This window comes from Phytophthora sojae (genome assembly GCF_000149755.1).
Source record: "Phytophthora sojae unplaced genomic scaffold PHYSOscaffold_3, whole genome shotgun sequence".
NCBI classification, from domain to species: Eukaryota; Oomycota; class Peronosporomycetes; order Peronosporales; family Peronosporaceae; genus Phytophthora; species Phytophthora sojae.
The window spans coordinates 2,560,242-2,585,960 of record NW_009258117.1 but is presented as its reverse complement, the minus strand read 5'-3'; the positions used below and the strand labels follow the sequence as shown (position 1 = coordinate 2,585,960).

At 54.2% G+C, this 25,719-nt stretch overlaps 10 protein-coding genes across 10 annotated transcripts; 5 read left to right on the top strand and 5 right to left on the bottom strand.

The window, feature by feature from the left end:
* Window positions 1–765: 765 nt before the first annotated feature.
* PHYSODRAFT_264472 (hypothetical protein) lies at window positions 766–1,803 on the bottom strand (the record flags this gene model as incomplete). Its single annotated transcript, XM_009524460.1, has 1 exon — window positions 766–1,803. The coding sequence occupies one exon, from the start codon at window positions 1,801–1,803 to the stop codon at window positions 766–768; it is 1,038 nt and encodes a 345-aa protein (XP_009522755.1).
* Window positions 1,804–3,282: 1,479 nt separating this feature from the next.
* Window positions 3,283–3,633, top strand: PHYSODRAFT_264467 (hypothetical protein; the record flags this gene model as incomplete). The annotated part of the gene is made up of 1 exon (XM_009524459.1): window positions 3,283–3,633. One exon carries the CDS (start codon window positions 3,283–3,285, stop codon window positions 3,631–3,633), a length of 351 nt encoding a protein of 116 aa, XP_009522754.1.
* Window positions 3,634–6,072: 2,439 nt separating this feature from the next.
* On the bottom strand, window positions 6,073–6,573 carry PHYSODRAFT_411087 (hypothetical protein; the record flags this gene model as incomplete). The annotated part of the gene is made up of 2 exons (XM_009524458.1): window positions 6,073–6,246; window positions 6,358–6,573. Coding segments are annotated over 2 exons (390 nt in total), but the record flags the coding sequence as incomplete, so codon positions are not given.
* Window positions 6,574–7,029: 456 nt separating this feature from the next.
* On the bottom strand, window positions 7,030–7,414 carry PHYSODRAFT_411015 (hypothetical protein; the record flags this gene model as incomplete). Its single annotated transcript, XM_009524457.1, has 2 exons — window positions 7,030–7,181; window positions 7,237–7,414. Coding segments are annotated over 2 exons (330 nt in total), but the record flags the coding sequence as incomplete, so codon positions are not given.
* A 2,749-nt stretch (window positions 7,415–10,163) lies between these two features.
* Window positions 10,164–11,399, bottom strand: PHYSODRAFT_497664 (hypothetical protein; the record flags this gene model as incomplete). Its single annotated transcript, XM_009524456.1, has 2 exons — window positions 10,164–11,201; window positions 11,295–11,399. 2 exons carry the CDS (start codon window positions 11,397–11,399, stop codon window positions 10,164–10,166), a joined length of 1,143 nt encoding a protein of 380 aa, XP_009522751.1.
* A 2,325-nt stretch (window positions 11,400–13,724) lies between these two features.
* On the top strand, window positions 13,725–14,595 carry PHYSODRAFT_491655 (hypothetical protein; the record flags this gene model as incomplete). Its single annotated transcript, XM_009524455.1, has 3 exons — window positions 13,725–13,822; window positions 13,926–14,208; window positions 14,293–14,595. The coding sequence occupies 3 exons, from the start codon at window positions 13,725–13,727 to the stop codon at window positions 14,593–14,595; spliced, it is 684 nt and encodes a 227-aa protein (XP_009522750.1).
* Window positions 14,596–15,320: 725 nt separating this feature from the next.
* Window positions 15,321–15,986, top strand: PHYSODRAFT_354258 (hypothetical protein). Its single transcript, XM_009524454.1, has one exon. It carries the CDS (start codon window positions 15,334–15,336, stop codon window positions 15,940–15,942), a length of 609 nt encoding a protein of 202 aa, XP_009522749.1. The 5' UTR covers window positions 15,321–15,333; the 3' UTR covers window positions 15,943–15,986.
* A 438-nt stretch (window positions 15,987–16,424) lies between these two features.
* PHYSODRAFT_350484 (hypothetical protein) lies at window positions 16,425–18,276 on the top strand (the record flags this gene model as incomplete). The annotated part of the gene is made up of 4 exons (XM_009524453.1): window positions 16,425–16,634; window positions 16,717–17,245; window positions 17,326–17,420; window positions 17,500–18,276. The coding sequence occupies 4 exons, from the start codon at window positions 16,425–16,427 to the stop codon at window positions 18,169–18,171; spliced, it is 1,506 nt and encodes a 501-aa protein (XP_009522748.1). The 3' UTR covers window positions 18,172–18,276.
* A 173-nt stretch (window positions 18,277–18,449) lies between these two features.
* On the top strand, window positions 18,450–18,808 carry PHYSODRAFT_488928 (hypothetical protein; the record flags this gene model as incomplete). The annotated part of the gene is made up of 2 exons (XM_009524452.1): window positions 18,450–18,649; window positions 18,775–18,808. The coding sequence occupies 2 exons, from the start codon at window positions 18,450–18,452 to the stop codon at window positions 18,806–18,808; spliced, it is 234 nt and encodes a 77-aa protein (XP_009522747.1).
* Window positions 18,809–22,936: 4,128 nt separating this feature from the next.
* PHYSODRAFT_285360 (hypothetical protein) lies at window positions 22,937–23,609 on the bottom strand. Its single transcript, XM_009524451.1, has one exon. The coding sequence runs from the start codon at window positions 23,217–23,219 to the stop codon at window positions 22,956–22,958; it is 264 nt and encodes an 87-aa protein (XP_009522746.1). The 5' UTR covers window positions 23,220–23,609; the 3' UTR covers window positions 22,937–22,955.
* Between the last annotated feature and the right edge of the window lie 2,110 nt (window positions 23,610–25,719).

Sequence of the window (25,719 nt, the reverse complement as noted above, 5' to 3'; positions counted from 1 at the left end):
AGCGCTCACGTGCTTCCCGAGGTACTGACCGAGCACTTCGCCAGCGTCGATGACCTCGCCGGTCTGGGGGGGGGGGGGGGCTTGTGCCGCCAGCGCTCGCCTCGCCTGCAGTCGAGAAACACGTCAGCAATGGGACAACAGGCTGACTAGAGCGAGCAGCGTACCGAGATTGAGTTGTTCTGCTTTCGATTGTCTCGTCGTTGCAGTAGAAGGCGTCCCTCATGTGCCGTCCCGTGCTTGCCCTGGGATAGTGTCACAGCGATTGCTGAGCACGTCCATCAACCGCGATATTCAGCTCAGAACAATTCACTCACTTAGCGAATGTTCGCATTATCCTGCGAATTACGCCAAGGTTTTTTCGATCGAAATCTCGACAGAGCTTAATATTACGGCCGTATCCAAGCTTTGATTGGATAACTCTGACCAATGAGATTGACAGCCGGTAAAACCCGAAGAGTCGGGGCAGGCCGCTGGGGACCTCGCTTACCCTATCCCACCAGTATACAAATTTCTATATTAATCTTATCCCTGCAAAATCGGGATAAGAGCGGTCGCCGGTGGGTTAAGAAGTGCAAAGACATCGAGTTTTTCATGGGTAGGAATCGGAGCATGTACATCAACATAAGTAGTTCATTTGTGAGGCTTTAGAGCTACGAGCTACACTACGTCGATGAAAATGAAAGAACCTCACTACCTTGTCCATGATCTGCTTCCGCTGGACGCCGTCCTTGCCTTACTATTTCTTCTTCAAGGCGCCGATCAAGATCAGCAACTCCTGGGTGCGCACACGCGCCTCCTCGCCATCGCGGCGAGCGCGCTCCTCCATCTCAGCTTCTCTCGGCGACGACGCTCCTCCGCTTCGGCCTTGGCTTCGCCCTTTTCCTCGCGACGCCGCTTCTCCTCGTCGGCACGACGCGCCTCGGCCTTCCGTTCGTTCTCCTCGCGTAGCAGCAGGATCGTCTCCATGATGCTGCCACCCATGGTGTGGGCGTTGGTTTCAAGGCCGCTCAACTTGTTCTTGAGCGCGGTGGTGGTCTTCATGCCCCTGATGCGTTTGGCCTTTGCGAAGCTGGCCTCCAGCGTCTCCTTGTCCTCCTCGAAGGTGCGCTTGGCGCCCACCGCATCCCGGAAACTGGTAAGATCGGTGCCTCCGAGGCGGTTCGAGGAGGTCTTGTACATGGTGACCTTCTTCGGGTTCCCTGGCGATCGTCCTTGGTCGACTGGCGTTCCCGTCGAGAGACCGCCGTCGATGGCAACTACGGTGGAAGGGCTCTTGCGTTGCTTGGGTGGCCCCCCAGAGCCAGACTGCCGGCCATTTTGAGGTGCTCGAAGCGGCGCCGGACGCGAAGTACGAGCTTGGGCTCCGAGCTCATCGCTGGCAAGTGGTGCCGCCAGCAGCTCTTGGAACCCGCCTCGACTGGGTGGGGCGCTGGAGCTCCTGGAGTCGCCCGTAACGGAGCCATCCGTGTCGAGGGGCTCGTCGTGCCCGGTGCCACCCTCGGCATCATGCTGCACGTTGTCGCCTTCACCGCCCTCGAAGAAGTCGTCGTCGTCGGGGTCAGCCTCGAACGAGAAGTCGGGCTCCACGAAGCCCTGGTCGCTGTCGGCCTCGTCGTCGATCTCGATGACATTGGCCTTGTCGTCAATGGCCTGCTTGGCCTCCTTGGCGCGTTTGATGTGTGGCGGCATCTCCGGCATGCCCGTCGGCTTGCGAGCACTATACAGCGTCTTGAACTTGCGCCTCAAGCTCTCGAAGTCGCGCTCCGGTGCTCCACGGGCGCGAGCGGCGTTGTAGGTTTTCATCGGCAGTACACCCGCCTGACTTCCTCCTTCCTCTTCGCCATGCAGGGCTACGGCTACTCGCAGTACCAGGCGCACTCGCCGCACCACCAGCGCAGAGGCGAACTTCCCAAGCTCTACTACAAATCCCTGGACCACGGCACTGATAGCGGCGGCTTCAATGGCCCGGCGTGCATGAACTCCAGCAGCACGTGAACCCGAACAGCATGCCCAGCACCAGGCCCGACGCCGCAGCAGGAGGACTTCGACTATGAGCCCATCAGCACCCAGGCAAATACTACGCGCTGTCGCCCAAGGCCTATCGATACAACTGGGGCGGCTCTCAGAGCCGCCCTGTTGGGCTGCGGTCATACGTCAGCCCACACGAACAAACGTTCGCGTGAGGCGCCCTAAATGAAGGAGAAGAACGCGTGTTCAAGCTAAACGATGGCATCGACCATCACAAGACGCTGCAGGACGAGGCCGGACGATCAAGCAGTCCATCGTGTGATCTCGAATCAGAGTGCGGAGCGCGCCTAAAAGCAGGCGGATCGCCGAGGACCAAAATGGTACGATCCCCAACTCGTGCGTGCGCTGGTTGCGGCCGAGGAAAACCTTGGACGAATCTTCCAGGCCGTTGCCGCACTTCCCCGACTACGGACAGCAGTTCGGGCTGCAGAAGATGTGCATCAGCGCGTTGCGACAGGATTCCGTGTGGCATGGGTTCCAGCAGTTGCAGGACCCGAAGTGGCGCACCACGGGGAAGATCGTTGCCATGGGATTGAAGTTGTCGCGCAAGTGCGCAACGCTATAGGGACATCGCGCTGGCGCGAAGATGTCGCCGTGCCGCGACGCTTGCCGGCGAGCCAGCGGTGCAAGATCCACCGCGGATGGAGTCGCCGCTTGCTCGGCAGCGGCACCACGGATGACGTGCTCATGGACGGAACGAGGGCGCGCGTACGGGGCTGCGGCTTCTCGGCGTGCTTGGCGGTCTTGACGGCGTGGGTGATTTGTCTTGGTCGTCCTCGGTCGCGGCGGGGATCTTGGTGGTGCCTCCAGCAGCACTGGAGACGAAATCGTCGGGCTCGCATAAGCACGCGCCGGCTCCGTCGGCGGCGTCTCCCGTGGTGGCGGTGTCTCCGTGGGGGCGGGTTCGTCGCGCTCTTGGACTGACGCTTGGTCCGCTCCGGAGACAGCCACGGCGGCGTAGCCGTCCCCGTTGCGCTCGCTTCACCCTGCAAATGTGATCCAATCGAACGGCGTTACGGCAACATGATTACGACAAGACGATAGCTCTTACGGCACCATAGCAAGGGTTTTCGACATAGCAAACACCACACCAAGCAACATTGAGGTTGCATGGTATGGTGCTTGCTATGTAAAACTGGGTTTGCGGTAATCTATCTGCGATTAATTACGGAAACTGCAAAAGTTACCGAGCGCACTCCAGAATATCACAGTAGAATCAAAGCGGCTGTTGGTGCACACTAAGCGTGAAAGAAGATGGAACCAGGCGACCTTAACAGCGATTCTCTGCCGGCCTCACCGCTACCGCCCACGACCGACGCAGGCACGCGTCTATCGCGAGCTCACAGGGCGAAGGTTTGCAAGGGTCTGTTGATGTTTAGGCTCAAGGTAATTGAGGCTATGGAAGACAGACTGGACAAGATCGCCAAGTACTCGTTCAAGCTTTTAAACGAGCGCGACGAGCTGGCTACAATGCTCGCCAACGAGAAGGAGGAAGCTGTCCGTCTCGCAACGGTGCTTGGGGTGTCTGTGCGTGAAACCGGCTACGTGGTGTCGTACGGCGTAATGCTGCAACAGTGTTTCGAGGCTCTACTCGAGCAAGACTAGACCAATGCTTCGCGCGTGTTGTGAACACGAAGAAAACATCAAGCCGATAACAAATACAACTGCTTTGAGGTCACAATTGAGCTATATTCAAGTCTTTACGGTTGCCATCAACTTGAGGTCGGTTGCATCTACGGTCTTGGCTACTTGGTTCGCTATTGTACTCACTTCAGATTGCATAAGTATCATCCACACAATACGTAGTCGCATGACAGCAACGTCATCGGCTGAAACTGTGGCCTTGGTAAATCGGAAGTTATCCTTCAGCATGCAATACACCTGGGCTATCACCATAACGCCGCACGACGTTCCATCGGGCTGTCTCGGCGCATCCAGCCACACACGATTCTCCACAACAGGATAATCCACTCCAATCATTGTCTTCTCGTGCCAGCCCAGCAGAAATGGCGCTACCGTCTCTTCGTAGGTATCTTCGATAGTCGCTCGATATTGCGGATCCCACAGCGGCTCGTAGAAGTAGGGTGTGATTGACGGTGGTTCAGCCTGGTACGTGATACTGACAATGATGACACCCAGTGTATGTTGCTCAGATAAACTGGCAAAACAACATAATGCATGTTCGAAATGCGGGTCTGGGGCGGGTCAGGACAGCAAAACGTAGCTGCATACGTATCCAACGCGTAGCAATCTCCGAGGCGTCACAGATACATCTGACAGCGAAATCAATGATCGTATCAGACAGCATCTCCTTGCGCGCAAGCATCCCAAACAATCTGTCCAGCTTTACAGTGCCTGCGCCGCTTGCCAATCGGAATGTGGAGCTCAGAGAAGCTCCTTCAAGCTGCTCCAGCACTTCGTTTGCCAGGGCCACGTGCTTGGCCCCTGTGGTGTCATCTGTGAGCTCGTCCGAGTCCGTTTCCACGTCGAAAAGCTCAGGATTGTCCGTCATTGCGTCCCATTTAGTCGACAGTAGCCAATGCACATCCTCCTTCCACGCATCAAGCTTGCGGACAACGTTGTAAAACTCGCTCATTCTGTATATTGTGGTGTTGAGCAGTACCAAACATCAACACAAAGCATAACAACATAACAAGCAACATTGTGAGCACCGCATAGTACAACATAATGAGCAACTTGGTGACTACAAACCTGGTGAACTGCGGGGTTCCTCCGGGGAAGTAGGCGATGATGTCCTCGGTAGTGCTCTTCGGATGATTGTCGTCCGCGGTTTGGTTGAAGTACTAGGACTTTGATCGCTTCTTCTTCTCCGCTTTGACCACGGCTTCCAACTTGACGACGAGATTCTTTGGAATCACAAAGTTGTAGTCGTAGTCGTCAGCGTAGACGTGATCGCGCTTGCTGTGAGCGACGCGCGAGTTCATGAAGTCGTCGTCCAGGATGGTTGGGTAGTTTGCCAGGATTCCGCTGACATGGTTGCGGTCAATAGTGTTGTTTGCCCACTCTAAAACACGCGACAGCGACGGCACATTCTTGTCTGGGAGGACAATTGCAGCCAGCGTTTGAGGTTTCGCCCCCTTGACCAGCTTGGTTTGCTTCAGTTTGGTTCGGGTAGTGTGGCGCACCTTAGGTTTCTTGGGAATACGCAGCACCTCCAGGATCCCTCCCTTACTTGCAACTTTTGCTGCCGTTTTAACACGTACGGCAGCTTTGGTAGGATAGCACTTTTTCTTCGAGGATAACACCGCTTTGGTTGGGTACAGCTTCGGCGTAGAGGGCGACGTTGCTTTGGGTAGAAGCGGAGGGACAGCCTTGGACATTGACACCGACTTAGTTAGCATTGCCCCACTAGTCTTGCTCGATGTTGCCGCCAATGTTGCTTCAGTGTTTTCTGCTGTAGCCTCTCGCTTAGATGCTGAAGCCGTGCTGTCGGACCCCGCTTTATCTAGCTCCAACTCCTGGATGAAGTTCATGCTGTCAATTAAATCAGCCGGCGTGATGTCGGATGCGGTGTCAGACGTGTCTGGATCGTCGGATTCCTCGCTTTCGTCAGGACTGGTAGTAGAATCTGTCTCAACGGTCTCCAACCCGCTTCGAACAATGTACGTCCTTCCAGGACTTCAAGGCTGCGACGAAAGCTGGGGTTGCCAATCCTGCTAGGTGCTTCATCACAGGCTCGAACACAGCTTTAGCATAGCAATATTTCTCTTCTGATGAGAGAACCACAACGTTGGCACGTTCTCGTCGACGCATCTTGACATAAATAACACCACGTTGCTTTCGACGGTGGCGCCCGATCTTCTCTGCGGCTTCTACATCATGTTCATGTTGGGGTGGTGGCTGTGTTGCACTTTGTGTTGCGTCTGTTGCACCTTGTGTTGCTTCGGACTCATCCAGGAAGACGTCGTTTTGGGTCAGACCGTCATGTGCCCAGGAATCTCCAGCTTCTTTCATTGACGCTTGAACTGCTTGTAGCGCTCCGACACCATTTCGAAGCTCTTTCTCCAGCTCGGACATTGCGACCATATCCCAGCGCTGCGGGACAGTCGACTCAGGTAGATACTCGAACCGATGAACACGATCCGCGATGAACATCAAATGCTGGCATGGCAGGTGATGACTACAATAGAATAGGCATCTGCACGTCCACTCATAGTCGTTGCATACGTAGGTATTCCTCCGAGTACTGAGTTCCCACTCGCCCACAGCGTCCAGCTTCGTGCACTTAGTGTCCGCCAGGTACACCATGAAGGGGTCCCATTGAGAGCGCACTTTAGACAACGGGTAGTCGCTAAGACGCGCTGAAACGCGTGTCAAGAAGTCAGGAATTGCGCCTGGGTGTCGCGATGTTGACACGTGCTTCCTCATCGTCGCGAGCACTTGGCGACCAATAGTCCCCTGGTGCGCTAACAGACCGCTAATAGTCGCATCCAGACGAGGTCGTTTGCCGAGAAGCAGCTTCACTTGGTTCCAATTTGATTCAATCTTGTTGGTTGTAGTGTTGCCAGCAGAGAAGTACTTCCCCGGATATAGTTAGCCCACATCAAGTCGCACGCTTTCCAGTTTGCCGTGAAATATTCCAGAAGGGCTGGACCTTCCTTCTCACAGACCTTCGTAAACGATTCCAGCTCTAAATTGAAACTTCTATCTGTGTTGCTGATGGTAAACGACATACAGAGCAACCCAATGAGCAACACAGTCAACAACACAATAACATAGAACAACATTGAGTAAAACATGGCAAGTAACATTGAACATTCAATCCCCTCGTACCAGTAGATGAGCTTTCCGAATGCATGCTCCATCCGCTCGCGTTGAGACATCGTCAGGTTGTACTTCGGCCGTCTGCAAACCTTCCTCCAGTACGTAGGGGCGTGAAATTGGCACAAAAGAACCTTGGCGTCAGGAAACACTCTCCAGTACTCGCCACTCCACGAAATCCTTATCAATCGAGAACGTCTCAATTGAGGTCCATGACGGATTGTGACGCTTGAAGAACTCCAAAATGCGTTCCATGGTCCCGTCCTTCTGGTCGAGCGCGAGAAAGTCAATCACAGGAATGCCTCTTCCAGTTGCTGACGTCACTACAAGACTTCCTGTATGTTCAGCAAATGATCGACAAGCAATAACATCTCATTAGTATGCGAGTTAGCTTATACATAGAAAATAATAGGAGATAATACAAACCAAGATGGTAGCCTAAGTTGTTAGTCCCGTGCGTCCAATCCATGACTAAACTGTCGCCCCATTGCTTGAAGCACGCCTTCTGCACTGCAGTTTGCATCGCAATGACGCAGGTGATGTCCATCTGATCCTGCACCAGCAGAACGTCATGATCATCGACACGAACAAACGTATCAAGCAGCAATCGGGTCCGTTCGATAGTCGTAGACCCTAGTACTTGTTGCAGTATGTTTCTCGTTTGCTGGGGGTGATGATCATACCTGTAGATATTAATCAATCGAAATACAAGGACGTTAATACCCATTCAAATTAAACAGCTAGAAAAAAACAACAGATCAACAACTCCAGAAGTAGAGCGTTCACCAGGAACACCCACCAAGCTTGTCCGAGAGGTACCGGTTGATCGCCGGCGTACTGGTTTGCACCTCGGCCATGAGACCGAGGTCCTTGCGAACGGCTGCTGGTAGCGGCAGGGATTTGCCGCGCTTGTAGGACTCGTAGATGGTCTTGGTGGTCCTGTGGTTGTGCATGTAGATCTACAAGGTGCATAGTTGTACAAGTTAGCATATAATCCCTCGAAAAAATATAGATACGAACAATACCTCCGTCTCTGGGTCGATGCACACCTTCCACTTTGCCACACCTTCCTCAACATACTTGACAGAGCGCACAGTGAAGCTTGCCTCGCAGCTTGTGTACCGCTGGCCACTCTCCCGTAGGCCTTCACCTCGCGAAGATTGTTTAGCGCCGTGGGTGCACCACATCTTCTTGAACTTGTGGGTGAAGTGATCGGGGAGCTTTTGGACCCCGGGTAGACTTAACAACACAGTTAACAACATAAGAAGCAACATTAATATAAATAGAAGCATCATACTGTAACAGCAACATAACCCGTACCCGTCGTGGCTCGTTTTCGATTGGGAGCTCCGAACGCGGTAGAGCACCAAGTTCGCGTCTTGATAGGCATTGAGCGCTGCCTCGAACTCGCCCCAATTGGCGAAGGACTTCTTGGCAAGAGGTGGCTTCCAATTGTCGACTGCGTTGTGCGCCTTGACTATCTTCTCCCGCTCCTCCCACGTTTTAGTGCGGCGGCGCTCACGATGACGTGGTGGCGGCTGGTCACTTCCTGGCGTGACAACAGCCTGCGCCTTTTCCTTCCTCCCACCTTTCCCACCTTTGGGAGGTGAAGCACCAACTCCACTTCGACCCGGGGACGGCTTGCGCTTTCGTGCTGTAGGTTTCTTCCTAGCCGTCGTGGAAGAAGCAGCGGCTGCTGCACGGCGGGCACTCGACGCTTGGACAGCGGCTTCAGCTTCGGCTTCTTCCCGGGCCGCGCGTACAAATTGCTGGATAGATTCTTCGAAACCTATCTCAATAATACACCAACGCAACACCAATAGACATTAGTACAACAATAACGCTCAACATTGCAAGCAACACATAGTACAACATACCCGTCACTTGCCGCTTGCTGCCAGCGCTTTGTCGTTGTCCTCCGCCACCGAGTCCTTGTCCACCACGTCGTTCACCGACTCTTCATCGTCCTCACTGCCGAACAAGTCATCATCGTCGGTGACGGCAGCAGCCATGCCACCGTCCGACTTGGCCTTCACGTGCGTGGCGCTGGTGTCGTCATCGCCATCATCACCGAACAAGTCATCATCGTCCACTTGTTTCTCGTTCGGACCGACCGCATGTTCGACGGCGGACATGGCGCTGTTGCCCGCCATCTCTTCGCCTTTCGCCTCCTCCTCGTCCTCCACGCCCCCCCATGGTCTTCGCCTCCTCGTCGTCCTCCACGTCCTCCACCTCCTCCTTGTCCTCCACGCTCTCCTCCTCCGTGTCCTTCGCCACCACTTCGTTCGCGTCCTCGTCCTCCTCCTCCTCCGAGTTCTTCGCCTCCTCGCCGTCCTCCTCCTCCAAGTTCTTCGCCTCCTCGTCGTCCTCCTCCTCCGAGTTCTCCGTACCCTCGTCGTCGTCGTCCACCTCCGAGTTCTCCGTACCCTCGTCATCGTCGTCCACCTCCGTGCCCTTCGCCTTCTCGTCGTCCACCTCCGTGCCCTTCGCCTCCTCGTCGTCCTTCTCCACTTCCTCCACGCTGATCTCTTCCTCTTCGTTCGGAATCACCTCCTCCTCGACATAGTCTTCGTCGCCCTCGTCGTCTTTCGTGTAGCCGTGGGCCGCTTGGACGTAGTCAACGGTCTTACGTGGCCGTAAGCTAGTGCGACGCCCTGCAACAAAACTTGTTAGCGAATGATATGGGTAGACGTAAGCTTTTGTGTCGCACCTTGTTCTCCGGGCCCCCCTTCCTCTCCGTGCGCGCGGCGCCCTACAGCACAACTTGTTAGCAACTGATATGGATGCGCGTAAGCTTCTGTGTCGCACCTTGTTCTTCAGACGCCTCCCCTTGCGCTCCGTGCGTCGCCATCCCCGACGCGATGGTGCTGCTGCTGCTTCGCGTTCTCCCCGTTGACGTAAAACAAAATGGGAGGCTACGGCACGTCGTACCTAAACGGAAATAAAGATATCACAAAAATCATGTTTTGAGCTATTGACAATTTTCACTAAAGATAAGTTGCGATAAATTACCAGCAACACCTGTGTAGCTCCCAACGAGATATCGTCGAGTTGTAGCAGAGTTGCCGTAATGACTCCCGATCCAATCACAAGTTCAAAGAAAAAGCACGCTCTGATCAAATCCAAGACCTGTTCTGCATAAGACCCATTTAAAAATCTTCCTAGCTTACCGAATGCGGATCCCTTATTAAAATATCGTGGAGGTGATCTATTACTCAAAAATGTTTATGATAAGCTGGATTAGCAATCTCTACCACTTTTAGCTACGTACCGTACAATAATCGTTTGCACACTGGTAATTTTACGTACGCATCGATCATTTGGTCTGCGTTTGGCCATCTTCAACCGTTGAATCACTGCACAAGGAGCGCCTGGGGGCCTATGACATGGGCCTCGACGCGCATGGCAATCTGCAAAATCTCGAGACACCACCACCCGGCGCTTGCGAGCTCTGTGCCGTCGATCACACCGCCAAAATCGTCCTTGCAATGCTCTCCGCAGTCACCCACACGCTCAAAAATCGCCCAAACGAACACGTTCATCCAGACATCTTCCTTCTGCGGCTCCACCTTCTTGCGTCCGCGCGGATCACGTATGGTCAAGTCACCTTCGTGCTGGAGATAAGCCTTAGGGTCGAGGCTTCGATAGAGCACCATGCATCTATCGGGCCCAAGCTCCACGCGCATGAGCAGAATAAACGCTCTCGTTCGCACTTCCGTGTCCTCCCGCTCGAGAGTGTGGTGGTAGATGACCGTGTTCTCGTCCAGTCGCTGGGTCACGTGGAAGTGGGGCTTGACGTCGCGCGGGAACATGCTTGCGAGTAGCTCAGGCTGCGATAAAACGTTCCACGTTCCCATCGATACTTCCTCCAGTGACCTCCCTAGGAAAACCTTCTCCAGCGAGAACGTGAGCTTGTCAGGCTGTAGCAGGTGACGGTCTCTCCAGCCAAACATGTTCGCGCCCGTGGTAAAGCACGTCTCGCTCTCTCGGTACGCCTGGATCTCTTCGTAGGCCTCACGCGCAATCGTGTTGCACTGGTCCAGCGTCAGCGGGTTCACTACAAGGATCGGGTTGGCGCGTTTATCCTCTTGAACCTGACGCGCTGCTGCGATGGCCTTGTCCTGAGCGGCGGCAAACTGGGCGACCTGCTTCTCCATTGAAGTGTGCATGACCTCGAGTCGCTTGAGCTCGGCGTTCTCCTTGGTCAGGGCGTGTTTCAGCTGGGCTAACTGCACGTACGCAGTGTGCAAGGCGGAGCTGGCGTCCTTTGAGTCTTCTTTCGCTTCGTCGAGTATCGTTGGCTGTGCATCTCGCTCGTGTTGGGCAGCTATCAGACGCTCGAACTCGGCTTCCAGCGTTTCCACTTGATCCCGCAGCTCGCTGAGCGTGTTCTGCGCGCGACAACCACAAGAATAAACTTCAGTTTAAGCTGAGACCGACTATCAAACGCGCGTTTCAACTTCCAAAATGGGCCAAACTCGTACCAGCTTATTGTAGTAGCAGCGCTTGACAATGAGTCGGTTCTTGGCGCGCTGGTCCTCATCCAACACGCGCTTCTTGGCGCCAGTCACGGCGTCCTGCGTGTCCATTTGGCACATTGAAACGAGTAGAATTGTCAATGTTGTGCGGTGCCACCACCTCCACTTGATTAGCTAACCCCACAACAGACGACCGAGATTACTTTTTACGGCATCAACGTTTGTGGGCCCGCGCCCTTGTGCCGAGCTCGAAGAAAAATTTCGGCGTTTGCTTTGGTTGCGCCGACACAATTGGCAACCGTCTCGCTCGGCTGTACAGTGAGTCAAGCAGGCTGAACAAGGGCTCTGTCTTGACCCTCGCCGTGCCACGCCGCGCTCGACGCTACGCTCGCCATTAATCCATTTTGTGTCCCTTCGATTGACACGCTACGAGTGGATTCTCTCTCTCTCTCCAGTGATCGCTTCGTCGCTGAGCAAGGGCAAACTAGGCTCAACCGGACGCCCAGCTTTGGCCCAGGCCACGTTGGTCTCGGCACAATTTGAGTTCATGGCGGTGGAAGGTGTCGACACTCAGGTAGGCAGGCAGGCCGCTCCAGCTGACGAACAAATCGCACAGACGACAATCAAGACGTTTGTCTTGAAATGACTGCTGCCGCTGACTTCTTGAAGTTTGAACTGGCTTCTGAACAGTGGCATGAGCTGTCAACATGAGTGTCAAAAGTAGCGGAGCCTTTGGTGTTCACCGTGGATTCCCTTCCGATGCCACTACAGGCAGGACCAAGCAGGGATCCCGAAAAATAAATATGCAATTCAATATATTTATATTTTGGTGTCAATAATTTATTTCCCGAACATCCGAAAGAAACACCAATATTTATTTTTGGTTGGTGTCCACACACTTGCTTAAAAAATGCAGATATGTAATACAACTCCCCAATATCAAGTAAAATAATTTATTTTTTATGTTGACACATTTCAAAAATTACGTATTTCAGCTCTACAGCAAAAATCAGTATACCGGTATATTGTATTTTCGGGATCCCTGGGACCAAGCAATTAGGAAACATCATAGCTAATGGGTCTTTGGCCTCCTCGTCGGCGCTTGATCTTCACGTAGACAAGAGGTCAACGTGTGTGACAGAGCTGCAATGGCCGGTCAAACTTTGACCGTCAAGCTCAAGGAATTCATCGCACCAGTTGGGTGAGGCGAACCAGCGTGATGGATGAAGAGGCGGTTGCAGGCTGCACAGCGCGAGCTGCCGTCATTCTCGTGCTGCCTTCCTGGCAGGAAGTTCCTGCCGTCCATGTCCAACGTGAAGTGCGTAACTCACAACCACCGACAGCTCTTCATCTTGACAGGGTGCGCCTCAACAATGCAGGGCTCCACACCCATGTATCACTGACATCGGGCTGGCAACAACGCGACAGCTTCCGACGATGTTGGTCATTGCTGCGCCGCAGCGCTCCGAGCTCCTCGCTGATCGGTCGACGCGTCGGCCAGGCACCAACGGCGGCAGCGATTACTACTGGGAGTGGCCAACCTTCTCGGTGTGTGTCGCTGGAGGAGCTGTCACGCGCGCGCGACATCGATCGCCGCCCCGAGTCACACGATGAAATAGTCTTGAATCCCACTGCTGCCACCGCTTTCGAACGGGTTGCAAGCACGCCTGCACTCCACTCTTGGTCGCCACAAGCGAGCAGCCTAGCCGATCTTCCGCCGCGTACGTAACGTGTCAAGACCACTCCGGTCAAGGCCGTAGCCAAGTGCTGCAGTGTGGATTGCAGGATGTTTGGTTAGAGACATCGCGGTCACCACCAGCGTCTGCTCGCCGGCGAGACTGCCGACGACAGGGAGTGGCCGAGCTGCATGGTCGGTCCGCCGTTTGTAGCGCTCATGGCTACACACGTAGCGTGGTGTCGTGAGCTTTTGATCCCACCTTGCACAACAGAACGACGCGCGTGTGTGGCGCAAATGAAAGTTACTCGCGCCCGGGCGAGCGACAAGAATCGAGTCCGAGATCCGAGCTAATCGCTGAGTCAAAGGCCAGCGCTAGCAATCCAGCGGCCCGGGCTGGCCGTGATGGGGGAGGACGGAATACGGACAGTCTCACAATTGAATCTGCCCCCTGGCAGTCACTTAGCTCACCTGCGCGCGCCAAACCTCCGTTTGCTGCGTCTGGTGCTGCTATTTACCTAGCGATCTCTCACTCACACGTCGGGCACCCACCACCCCGTGTACACCCCCCACTCCTACCTCTTCCTTCTCCTTCTCCTCAAGCATTTGGCACAATGCTCCGCATCGTGGATCTCCTGAACAACATCGGAGAGGACGACACTCAGCTGGCGGATGCCGACAACCGCGGCCAGGTGAAGCTGGGCAGATCCGTGTCGGCTCCAGAGCGTGGCACGAGCGTCGATGACTGCCACGAGGCTGCAATGGCCATGATGGCCATGGTGGACGACGACGAGCACGCCGCATCCTGCCCTGAAGACAAGCAGTCGCCCCGCTCCGTCCAAACCTCGACTCGACTGAGGTCGTTCTCAAAGTTCGTCTACTGCTTACCTTCTTTGCCTTATCAATGAACAGGGCTCGCTTAACACTTGTATTCTCGTGTTGCTGCTCCCTTTGACCAACAGGATTCAGGAGAAGGCGGCCATGAAGAGGCCCCCGCACAGACTCTCGCCTTACAATGACCCGCAGCAGCAGCTCATGACCATCGGGAACATCATGAATCCGCGCGAGCCCACGGAAGCGAGCGGCTCCTCATTCGGATCCCTAGGCAACAAGACTGCTGTTAATGGCAAAAAGCGGAGCATGCGTGCGCTCTTCCCGGAGCTGTCCGAGTCCGAGCGCCGCGCCAAGCAGAGGCTTATCGTGAAGCGCTGCTACTACAAGAAGATCGTAAGTTCAACCGCGCCTGTCAACTCCATTGTTGTGCGGTCGACAAAATCCAGGAACTGAAGGAGCTCACGCGCTGTGGTTGTTCACGTGTCTTCAATGCAGAACACCATCAAGTCTCTGCGTAGCGAGGCCAACTCGCTGGAGCAGCAGTTCCGTTCGGCTCTGCGCGCCATGCAGCACGAGGACGCGGCCGCCAAAGCTGCAGGCCGCGGAGACAACGTCAAGCTGCGCGAGATGTTCCTCGACACGCTCTCGACCAAGGAGTCGCTGCGCGAGGAGAACGTCCGTCTGCGCCGCCTCGCCGACGAGTACTACATGAAGAACCAGGGCCGCCTGCGTCAGCTGCTGGACTCAAACCACAAGGGCCTGGTGCTCTTCACGGCCGCCGTCAACGACGACGAGTGAGTCGTTCGCTTATGAAACACGAGCATTCGCGCCTCGTACCTACCTGCACACTGCGCATCAAGCAACAAGTGTTCACCGTTCTGGAGGACACGGCAAGATCGCGCTTTACCTCACCCATGATCTGTTGTCGCTAAGCTTTGAGTATTATGGCGACAAATGGCATGGCTGCGCAGCAGCCGCCTCGATTGCCAGAGGCGGCTAGCTGCCTAGATCTCCATAAAGTATCATACCCAGATCTATCTAACTTAAATAGACAAACACCCCCCGCTTCAGCGCACCCAACGCCTTCTCCTCTCGAGCTCTCGGCACTTGACCTTCAAGAAATCGGCCCCAGCAGGATCTGGCCGGGTGCCGGCAGTAATGGCCGGACCTCCTCGCTCCATGCGGCAAATCACGCGGCATGCCCGACGTGGCGGCGCATGCAGAGCGGACCGACGTTGACTCTGCCTGCTGGGCCAGCAGTGCTGGCAATCCGGCGGGGTTGGTGTCATCTCCTCCGAGCGCATGGCGCTCTTCCTGCATCAAAGATGAAGTCTCGACACTCGACGCCTTTTGCTGCTTGGACAGCGACATGTGCCAGTGATACGCATGCACGTTGCGCGCAACCACTTTTGCTGCGTGATCGACCCCCCGAAGCGGGGGGCGCTGACTGGTCCACAACGCGCGCGTGAGCCAGTGCTGCGGTCTCCCCTCCGCGCGTGCCTGCCTCACTAGCGAATCCGCCTCGGATCTGAGACCATGGCCCCGACCAAGCCGAACCTGGAGGACCCGGAGGTCAAGAAGCAGGCGCTGGCCTCGCTGGCCAAGACCATCCCGGTCGTGCCCTTTAAGGGCGTCGAGTTCTTCGACGTGGGCGGCCTGCTGGCCAACCCGGAGAAGCTGCAGCTGACCTTCGACCTGTTCGTGCAGGCCGTGACGCCCTTCATGGACCAGGTGGACGCCATCGGCTGCTTCGACGCGCGCGGCTTCCTGTTCGCGCCCTACCTGGGCGCGCTCTTCCAGAAGCGCGTCTTCATGCTGCGCAAGCCCGACAAGATGCCGAGCGTGAGCGACACGATCGAGTATTTCAAGGAGTACAAGGGCGACAACAGCGAGGGCGGCGACCACCTGAGCATCCAGGCGTACGCCGTCAACAAGGGCGACCGCGTGCTGCTCGTGGACGACCTACTGGCCACGGGCGGCACGTGCGAGGCCGGCATCCGCCTCGTGCAGCAGGCGGGCGCCTCGGTCACGGCCTGCATCTTCGTGGTCGAGATCGCCGTGCTGGACGGCCGCGGCCGCGCCATCAAGGCCAGCACGGACGAGAAGACCCAGGTCATCTCGCTGCTCACGGAGAAGGACTTCTAAGCAGGCTGGCCTGCATTTAGTTGTTGTGCTTTCTGCGTCGGTCTCGAGGAGAGGGATATACAAACAATATATTAGACGATTGCCATGAAGCTTGTTGCGCCCGAAGGCGAAGGTGATGCATGTCAACCGTGCCATGTGTACTTGATCCTTGTGTACTTGTTCCTAAACTTTGATCCTTGTTTTTTTTTTTTTATGTTCTTTTTAACATACTACTACTACTAGTAGTAGTACATAAATGGATGTTTGTAAAGCAACCGGATTCCCAAGGTTATCCATATATACAATAACCATAAAGTCTTCACCATATCATACAATAATCAAGTTTACATCGCAGTGCACAGCAACTTTTGCATTCTTGCATCAAAGCGTCTTGTTACGACGCTACATTGAAGCTGCGAGAAGGGCAGACAAGATTGGCATTCCGCGTTCCGCACCGCACGACTTGCAGTGGCCGACGTCAACACCACTTTCGCTCTATCGCCATGCTGCGCCTGACCTCCCTCCACGCCTCCAGAGCCGCGCGCCTGCCGCTCCCGCGGGCGCTGAGCGCGCGCTTCGCTTCTTCGCACCACAAGGTCTTCCCGGACGCCGACTCGGCGGTGCGGGACATCCCGTCGCGTGCCAAGCTCGTCGTGGGAGGCTTCGGCCTCTGCGGCATCCCTGAGAGCAGCATCCAGGCGCTCGTGAAACAGGTTAGGCTAGTGCTAACCTGGAGGGTGTTGCGAGTGTTTAGAGACAATACGTAATCATTTGCATGTTCATCTTGTGTTGCAGGGAGCCAAAGACTTGACCTGCGTATCCAACAACGCCGGCGTGGACGACTTCGGGCTCGGGCTGCTGTTGCAAACGCGCCAGGTTAAGCGAATGATCTCGTCCTACGTGGGGGAGAACGCGCTCTTTGAGAAACTTTACCTAACCGGCGAGTTAGAGGTGGAACTCACCCCCCAGGGCACCCTTGCCGAGCGTATCCGCGCCGGAGGCTCTGGCATCCCCGCCTTCTTCACGCCAACGGCGTACGGCACTATCATCCAGGAGGGCGGATTCGCCATCAAGCTCAAGGCCGACGGCTCCGTGGACATCCCCAGCGCCCCGCGGGAGGTTCGCCAGTTCGAAGGGCGCAACTATGTCATGGAGGAGGGCATCACGGGGGATTTCGCCCTCGTGAGGGCCTGGAAGGGCGACACGGACGGCAACTTGGTGTTTAAGGGAACCGCGCGCAACTTCAACGTGGACGCGGCCAAGGCCGGCAAGATTACGATCGCCGAAGTGGAGGAACTGGTGCAACCGGGAGAGATCCACCCAGGTAAGTTGAAGTCGGTCACGTGAATTGGTGTTGCTTTTTAGGATAGTGTTAACACTGTTCATGCGGTTATGTGTTGCCAGATGAGGTGCACCTGCCTGGTGTCTACGTGCAACGCGTGTTCAAGGCCACCAGCTCCGAGAAACGTATCGAAAAGCTCACCCTCGCCAATGCAAAGGTTCGTGGCAACACCAAATAGGCTTCAATTGTAGGATCAAGTTGCTTATGTGTTGTTGCTGCTGTTGCTGTTGTTGCAGAAATCGCAGCACAAGATCTCGCCGGACCGCGAGCGCATCATCCGCCGCGCGGCCAAGGAGCTCAAGGACGGCATGTACGTGAACCTTGGCATCGGTCTGCCAACATTGGCGTCCAACTACGTCCCGGACGGAGTGAAGGTGATTCTGCAGAGTGAGAACGGGCTGCTGGGCATGGGCCCGTACCCGAACGAAGGCGAGCAGGACCCGGACTTGATCAACGCCGGCAAGGAGACCGTGACCTTCCTGCCCGGATCCTCCACGTTCTCGTCGTCCGAGTCGTTCGCGATGATCCGCGGTGGCCACGTGCACTTGACCATCCTCGGCGCTCTGCAAGTCGCGGAGAACGGCGACCTGGCCAACTGGATCATCCCGGGCAAGATGGTCAAGGGAATGGGTGGCGCTATGGACCTCGTGGGCAGCGGCAACCGAGTCGTGGTCACCATGGAGCACAACGCCAAGGGCGGCGCCAAGAAGATCCTCAAGAGCTGCTCGCTGCCGCTCACTGGCAAGAGTGTGGTGAACACTATCATCACGGAACTCGGAGTGTTCGACGTGGTGCCAGGAAAGGGCCTCGTGCTGGTGGAAATTGCCCCGACTACGACGGTGGAGGAAATTCGGGAGCGAACCGAAGCGGCATTCACCGTCTCGCTCGATCTCAAGTCGATGGACTAAGTGGTTATGCGCACAGGATTTCACCGCAAGTATTTCATCATAAACTGGCTGAAGTCTTGAACATGTTGAACGTAAATTGAAACAACAAAAGTGTGTGAGGTTTCAATTTTTCAAGCAAAATCTTTGGTTTTTGCAAAAACCACTCCATTTCTGGAGCGTGGGATGGATAAGACTTCGAGGCTTTCAGGACCAAGAATAAATAGCTATTCATGATAGCCCCGTCCAGATCGAAGCTGGCACCCAAGCATTTGATTTGTTGCCGAGTGACGAGTGCTGCAATGGCATCCAAGGGCAACGACAAGGAGATCGACTACGTGTCCAAGCAGGCCAACCTCACCGCTCAAATCGAGAGCGAACGGCAGGCCGCCAAGAAGTGGTGGGACGAGTACGGCATGTGCTACCTGGAGAACGCGCGGCCCGAGGACTTTACGTACGATAGCCGCGTGCTTGCTCTCAAGAAGAAGCTCGAAGACCCGAAGTAAGTTAAACTGCCCTGTATGTTTTTATTTTGCAAGTCCCTGATCTCACCAGGCTTTACCCTGCACCATTTTGCAGGTTCCAACATGCCGCACTACATACAACGAGCACAGACTATGGCTGCAGGCCGCCATTCAAGGAGTGCCGAAAGAAGATATGAGGCAACGCCAGGTGTTTTACTTCGAAGTATTGGTGATCAGCTAAAAAACATGGATTAGCTCGGCTGCTCCGCGAGAACACTGAAAATCATACAGTGGCTGCTAACCGCGTTGCGGAGAGTGAAGGCATCAAAGAGACTTAAAAATGATTAAATGCTTAATAGGCGTCTTGTTTTCCGGCTGCCAATGTCAATGCGTACTGGATAGGCTTGCACGATGGCAAATTGAAAAGTGATTATTGTGCCTTTCGTTTAAGTTGCCGACAGCAAAATCGGACTTCAAGTCCGATTATCATTTACTAAAACAAGGGAGATAGTCAGTAATTCGTTATACTATAGCTTTCCCGAAAATCGGAGTCCGGTTTCCTGTGCTTTGCTCCTTCGGTGTTGCTCTCGTTTTCATTCGAGGTCCCGAATGGCGGTGATTTGTTCGCCACCTGGGACGTCGGCTCGAAAAGCGCTACAGTATCGCTTTCAATTGAAAAGCGGAGTCGGATCACCATCCCTCCGATTTTTCAAATCGGGTGTTGGGGTTTATACGATATGTTGGGCCGACAGGCCCCGACATATCCGACACCGAACTCCGAACTCCGATACTCCGCCGCATATTAGTTTATAAGTTCAGTTTAGAATTGAGCAGAAACGATGGAGGATGTTGGCGAAGCTACGCCTGGAGCAGCGTGAGGTCAAGCGACTAATCCATGAGGCTCTGAGCAAGAAGAGCTTCCCTCCTGTAGTTCAGCACCCCGAAGCCATCCGAGGCGACGTGTTGCTCTCTTCCCTGTTTCAATGGCCTGTAGTCGTCTGGGTTCCTGAGTGCGCTAACCCTACCCAAAAACCGTACTGCATCATGCCAGGCTGCTCATGCACACCTAGGGTGAAGGAGTACAAGCAAAGAACAGTTGAGGACGTCGATAGCAAGAGCCACCTCCTGTATATCAAGTATCAGTGTGCCGGCGACCGCAAGAGCTGTTTTTCTACGGTGACAGCAAGCTACATCCAGCGCGAAGCCCGCCTACTCATGCATTTCCCCTATGTGATGACAAAGAAGTTTGGAATTTCGAAGCAACTAATGGAACTGGTGCACGAGGGGATGACGTCGCCTCATGGATTATCGCGCACGGTGGAGAATATACAACGGCGACGTGAAAAGCGGTACAATAAACTCCCATGCCTCTTTGCTGACCGTGTTGCGCAGCTGCGGCTGGCCAATCCCACGTATTTGGCGCCGGCTCCACCAACGGTGGCTCAGTACTGCTCGCAGCAAACGCCTGTCGGTGCTGAGACCTTATCCGCAGCGTGGATGCAGTCTACCAGCATCTACAGCGCTCTTTGCGAGCAGATTATGAGCAGCCTCGACGTGAAACGGGTGCTTCGGATCGACCACTCAGTCAAATTCTGTAAGAGACTCAAGGTATGACCCGGTGGGACTGGCAAGAGAGAGAGTATGACGGACGCAAAAATGTTGCTGCTGCTCCAGAATGAGATTGGCCAAATTGTTGGCCGGCGTTTGACTCGCTCAGAGAATCACGATGAGACGCGTCAGTTGCTAGAGCATGTCAAGGGCGCGGTGAATACCGAGGACGAGTGGTTTCTCATTAGCGACAACGCGAATGCTATTCGGAGCTTGGCTGCATCGGCGTTTGGTTCGTCGGAGAAAGTTCGTCATGATCCTTTTCATGTTGTTCAGCGTTTCACAGAGAAAGTGAAAGGCAAGGCAGAAAAAAAGGTTTTGTCGAAGAAATTACATGAGGCAATGTACAGTGTTGATGGATAGCTGCGCCCGCCAGAAGAGATGGAGGCGAGGTTTGTTACAGCACTTCAAGACGTAGCCCTTACTGATATCAGCTGCAGCGGCAAGGCAGCGTGGACAGCAACTTGAAGCAGATCAAGCGCGGTGATTTGTACGTGGAGAACAACGTGTTCAGTGAGGGAGGCGGCAAGGACGTTCGTATCGTGTCAACCAGCCAGCTTGAAGGCATACACTCCGCGCTGAAAAAACTTCTGGCTCGATCTGTGTCTGCTGAGGTCGGACTACGTATCTTGGATTTGTACATTTTGCAGCATAATCTCAAAGTTGGATCGAGCTATGGCCGGAACCCGCCTCTGCAGCACGCCGACATCTTGACGTTAGCCCAGACAGCAATGCTATGCCGTGGAGTCGTTGCAGACTCACCGCAGCTTGAGTATGTCAGCAGGCTCGTGTCGAAACCCTTGCAGCAGCCCGCGTATCGCTCAGCAACAGCCCTTGATTTTGGATTCGATCAGTGGCAGCAAATGTTTGAGGGTACAAATATTGACGCTCAAGCTCTGGAAAGCAGCCTTCAAAGATCCCACCAGCACAGCACCACGATCCGAGAGCTATTGGCAAAGCAGATCACCTTCGCCGCTTTTTTCAACTCGTTGTGCCTCAATGAGCTCGATTATGAAGCTGCTGCTGGGTTCTCTAGTGAGGAGCACGCGCTTCTGAGGCAGGTGTTCGTGGAACAAAAGGCCGCGGGGCAGAGCTGGTCAGGTTGCGCCATGGTGACAACCATCATGCACAATATTGTGGTGTCTTCGAACTCCAATCACAAGTTACGGCTGAAGCGACGCAGCTTTATCACTTTGTCCGCAAAGATCGATGGGTTCACAGCAAAATCGCGATCTGCTCCGTGTGACGCCAATACTGCACGGGAGAAGGACCGCGCTTCGAAAATTGTCCGGTGTCCGCAAAAAGAGACAAGTCTTCGTGATGGTGTACGACTTTGCGTGCTGTGAATGCGCTGGCATTCACCCAAAATCACAGCCATTCCTGCCATCGCGATGGGATAATCTGAAGCAGCAGGAGAACTACGGTGCCAACTTGAAAATCAAGCTGAAGCTGACCCCTGAAATCCTGGCCAGCATTCGCTCCACCACTTCTCACCGAGATAAATCCCAGCCTGTACTCGCTGAACAACCTTCCGGTACTGCTCAACAGGCTCCACAGGGGACCGCCGAAGAGCTTCTTCAATCTTCAGACTCTACATCTCTGCCAGCACCACCAACTTTTGCCACAGCGGACGGGACTCCGGACGTCTCGCCATCGTACAGAGATTCAGCTGGAAACACCTTGCCCAAATGCAGCGACACTGCGAGGATCCCGCAGCACGACGGCGAGGAGTCAGCCGCCCAAGCTACAACAGCACCGCCCCTGCAGCACGCAACGATAACACCAGACCACATCAAAATGCTGCGTGAACTTGCAAATTCAATTCCGAACTCAAATGGGAAGTGGGAATACATCCACACAGTCTATACGAAGTACTATCCTCACCTGCCGCTGTCGAGCAATGCGCTGCGCTGCCGCTTGAAGGATAAGAAGCCCCCACCCAAGTTATCGACGAACAGCAACGCACCACTTATTTCGTCGCGCACGCGCAGAGAGACCTCGTGCAACAGCTGCCGTCAGCGAAAGAAGTGCGGAGACCTCACTCGAAATCCCTACTGCACACAACCAAAGAGCAACCGAGACAGTCAAGTAGAATCGATTAGATTAGATCATTACTTCACACAGGTTTAATCCATCAAAACACTACATTTTGTTCTTCTTGTGAGCTGCACCAATCTGGCTAGCATTTCAGCCACAGCGTGATGTGCTTCCCAATTAGCAATCTCGAACGCAGCGCAGTCCTCGCAGAACGCTGAGCGCTGGGTTGCCGTACGTCTTCCGCTTGCGTTGCTCGCCATCGAGCGCTACGCCAGCGTCAAGCCCTTCGTGGACGTCTCCGGTTCTTCTCGATCATCATGGCCGTCGTCGTGGACACGAACTTGATGTAGCTGATCAGCAGGAAGTGCCTCACGCTCTGGCCGCTGCTGTAGAACGTCGGCATGTTGGTACTCAGCGCTCCGTAGTCCGTGTACGCCGGCGAATCCAGTCCCGTGTACATAAGGGTGCTCGACAGCGTGGCCGCCTCGGACGAGCTGCTGTAGTTGCCCCCGGTACCGAAGATCGAGTCCAGGTTGGCGATGAACACGAGCGAGGGCGTCAGCACGGGCGGCAGCAGCAGCTCAAACACGGAGGACACGGGCTTGCGGCATCTGATGACGAGGTTCTTCCTGATCAGGTTGGGCACTTGTCTCTGGGCAGCGACCATCGCAACGTTTACTTGCTGCTGCTCGTCAGCACTCAAACCGAAGACGGCAGGGCCACTTTCGCCCCCGCAGTCAGACACGTCACCTGCACTGCAAGAGTCGCTCCTGTTCCAGCCTGTGTGTCGCCAAACCGCAGCGAGATAGCCTCGCCAGCACCGCTGCAGCCCGTGTCTACGCTGAGCAAGACGGATCCGCCGTTGCCACAAGTCGCCCGCCGAGCCCAGCCCGTCGTCAGTTTGATCAGGCCCGACGAAGCGGCCGTGCTGTTTGCGCCAACGCCGCCATCCGGAGTGTGCATCAGCTCGTGAAGCTATTGCTCGCGCCGCTGGACACGCCCACGTCGCCACCCACGCCGCCCGCAGCGGTGCTCGTCGTATTCAAACCAGCACGCGCCGCCGCCCTTAGCCGTATCGCCACTGCCCACGGACAGCTTGATGTTGCCTACTCGGCCGCCGCACCCGTCGATAGACGCACAGACCCGCTCGACGAGGACGATGACGCACCGCTAGCCAGAGACAGAGACCCACTCATGCCGGACGCAGCGCTCCACAGTGACGTCGCCGCGACAGAACGCCGGGCTCTCGGCAGTCGTATCCATAGGATAGACAGCTGTAGCGTGGCCTCGAGGTGGCCGTCCGCGAGGCCTTCCAACCTCTTCGACTTCTTGCTGGGTGAGCGCGTTTCTTCTTTAGGGCGTGCTTGCTCTACACAAAAGGAATGCCGGGGGAATCATTCGGGTCCAAAAAAGGTGAGAAGTGGTCAAATCCGGTCCCGATCGGTGGCGGTAGATTCCCCGGAATAACGTATGAACCCCGGTGTTGGTCCCCTTTATTTTAACTCGTAGCCCTATAGTCGATATGAAAAGTGATAGTTTTTGAGGTCCGTTTAGCCAAAAAGACAATAACGTTAAAATGAAAGTAGGGCACTCTGTTGTGCTCCTCGGCAACTAGCATCCGTCCCGTAATCTACTTCTCGTAACCTGCGTCCCATAATTTATGTACTATCCAACGGAGACTAAGGATCCGTGACACAATGGACTAAGGAGCGAAGGGATGAAACAATAGATGCCCGAGTAATAAGGGCATTCAGTCCATAATCATAACAATGACGGGCACTGATACCACGTGCAGCGTTTGGGGCCAGCAAGCTCAAGGCAATGATTTTTTCTTCTCACCGCTATCGATACCACTGTAGGCGTAGCTGAGGCTGTTACTGCCGGGTGGCTCCGATCTCCAAGTGGGAATACTCATGATTTAGTCCATTAATGAGTCTAAGTACATGTACTTCATTGTTTTTCGTGGTGGGAATGCATTAGGAATACTTTAAAGTTACTTAACGCACTTGGCTACAGGGTCCATGGCTGCGAAATATTAAATTATTGAAACTATGCATTAAAAGCATTATTTTCAAAAATTAATGATTTTAACAATTGTTTCACCAATTTTTAGAATTATATTCACAGTTTAACGGCGCTTTCGTGGGGGTATTTATCGAGCATTCGATTTTTAAAGCGACTAAAATTGCTTTTTTTTCGTGTACAAACTGTTTCGCTAGCCTTTGTTTGCTTTTACAGCCTTCTGAGAGCCTTTGTCGCCTTTTCTACTGCTTGTCCAGTTGTTTTCCTATTCAGAAATTGGTATCAAGTCAAGGAAATAATTGAATTATTAAAAAATATGGTAGAATTTGATGTGATATTAATCTAACATTAAAATTTTCCCAGCCCTGGTAAAGTCGCCTGTGATTTCGCTAACGATGATCGCCACAGCGGTTCGTCGAACGCGTTGGCGGTATTCGCAGTAGCAGCGAGTCCGTGGGTGCAACTTTGTACGCTTGTGCACAAGCGTCCTAGACTGCGCGTCTCGCGATGGAGCATTCACTCTGCAATTTCTCAGCACCTAAAGACTCCTCTGAAGCAGCTCGCTGCCACGTCCATAAAGTGCGCAAACCCCGAGTTTCCCTGCCCTGGGCTGACAGAAGGATCCTTGCCTCGTATGGGCTAGGCAATTCGTCGTGTGGTATTAATCCCCTCCATACTCAGACCAGGCCTTGTTTCATGCTTTCGTTTTGAAACGGAGGGGATACTGTTATTAACAGAGCCCTGCCCGCCGTTTTATGAATTACCAGCTCATCGGCAAAAGTACCGGTAGATGAATTTAATCATGAAATACACAATATATGTACAAAATGTCGGGAGTTTCTTGAGCCAGGAAATTTGCGCCGGTGTCGTTGAGCATTCCGGTGGCTGTACTTGACGCACCCCTTGCGGTGGCTCCTCGTGTGGCTAACATTCCCAAATAGAGAGCAGGCGGGTGCTATGGATTTTGGTGCGTGCCATCGTTCGCGTAACGCCAGCGCCCTTATTAATAATAGCATACAGTACTGTCTTTCTGCGCCACTTCTATTTCACTAAGTACACCAAAGTGAAGTTGCAAATACTGGAAACATGGTTCTAGAGCGAAACCAAACGGCTGTAGCAAAAGCATTCATTTACTCGTCATTAATATGTAGACTTTACCACATATGGTATACAAAATTATTCTCGGCATTTCACATGTGCACTCCGACAAAAGCGTTCGACGCGTTCCGACAATATACATGTATTTGGGGACGAAGTCCCCCCTATAATCATGAGACTCCGTTTTATGGAGTTTTTACGTCTCTTATATACACTCCGCATTACTTTTTACATTAATTCTACGAATGGGTTAGGGTCACAATTTAGATTCGCTCACACGGGGACCAAAAAATGAAAAAAAATACCTCGGTTAAACAACATTTGGATGCTTATCGGAAGGTGG

Coding starts and splice junctions, on each gene's coding strand:
- PHYSODRAFT_354258 (XM_009524454.1), top strand. CDS start 15,334: ATGGCCCCGACCAAGCCGAACCTGGAGGACCCGGAGGTCAAGAAGCAG.
- PHYSODRAFT_285360 (XM_009524451.1), bottom strand. CDS start 23,219: ATGCACACTCCGGATGGCGGCGTTGGCGCAAACAGCACGGCCGCTTCG.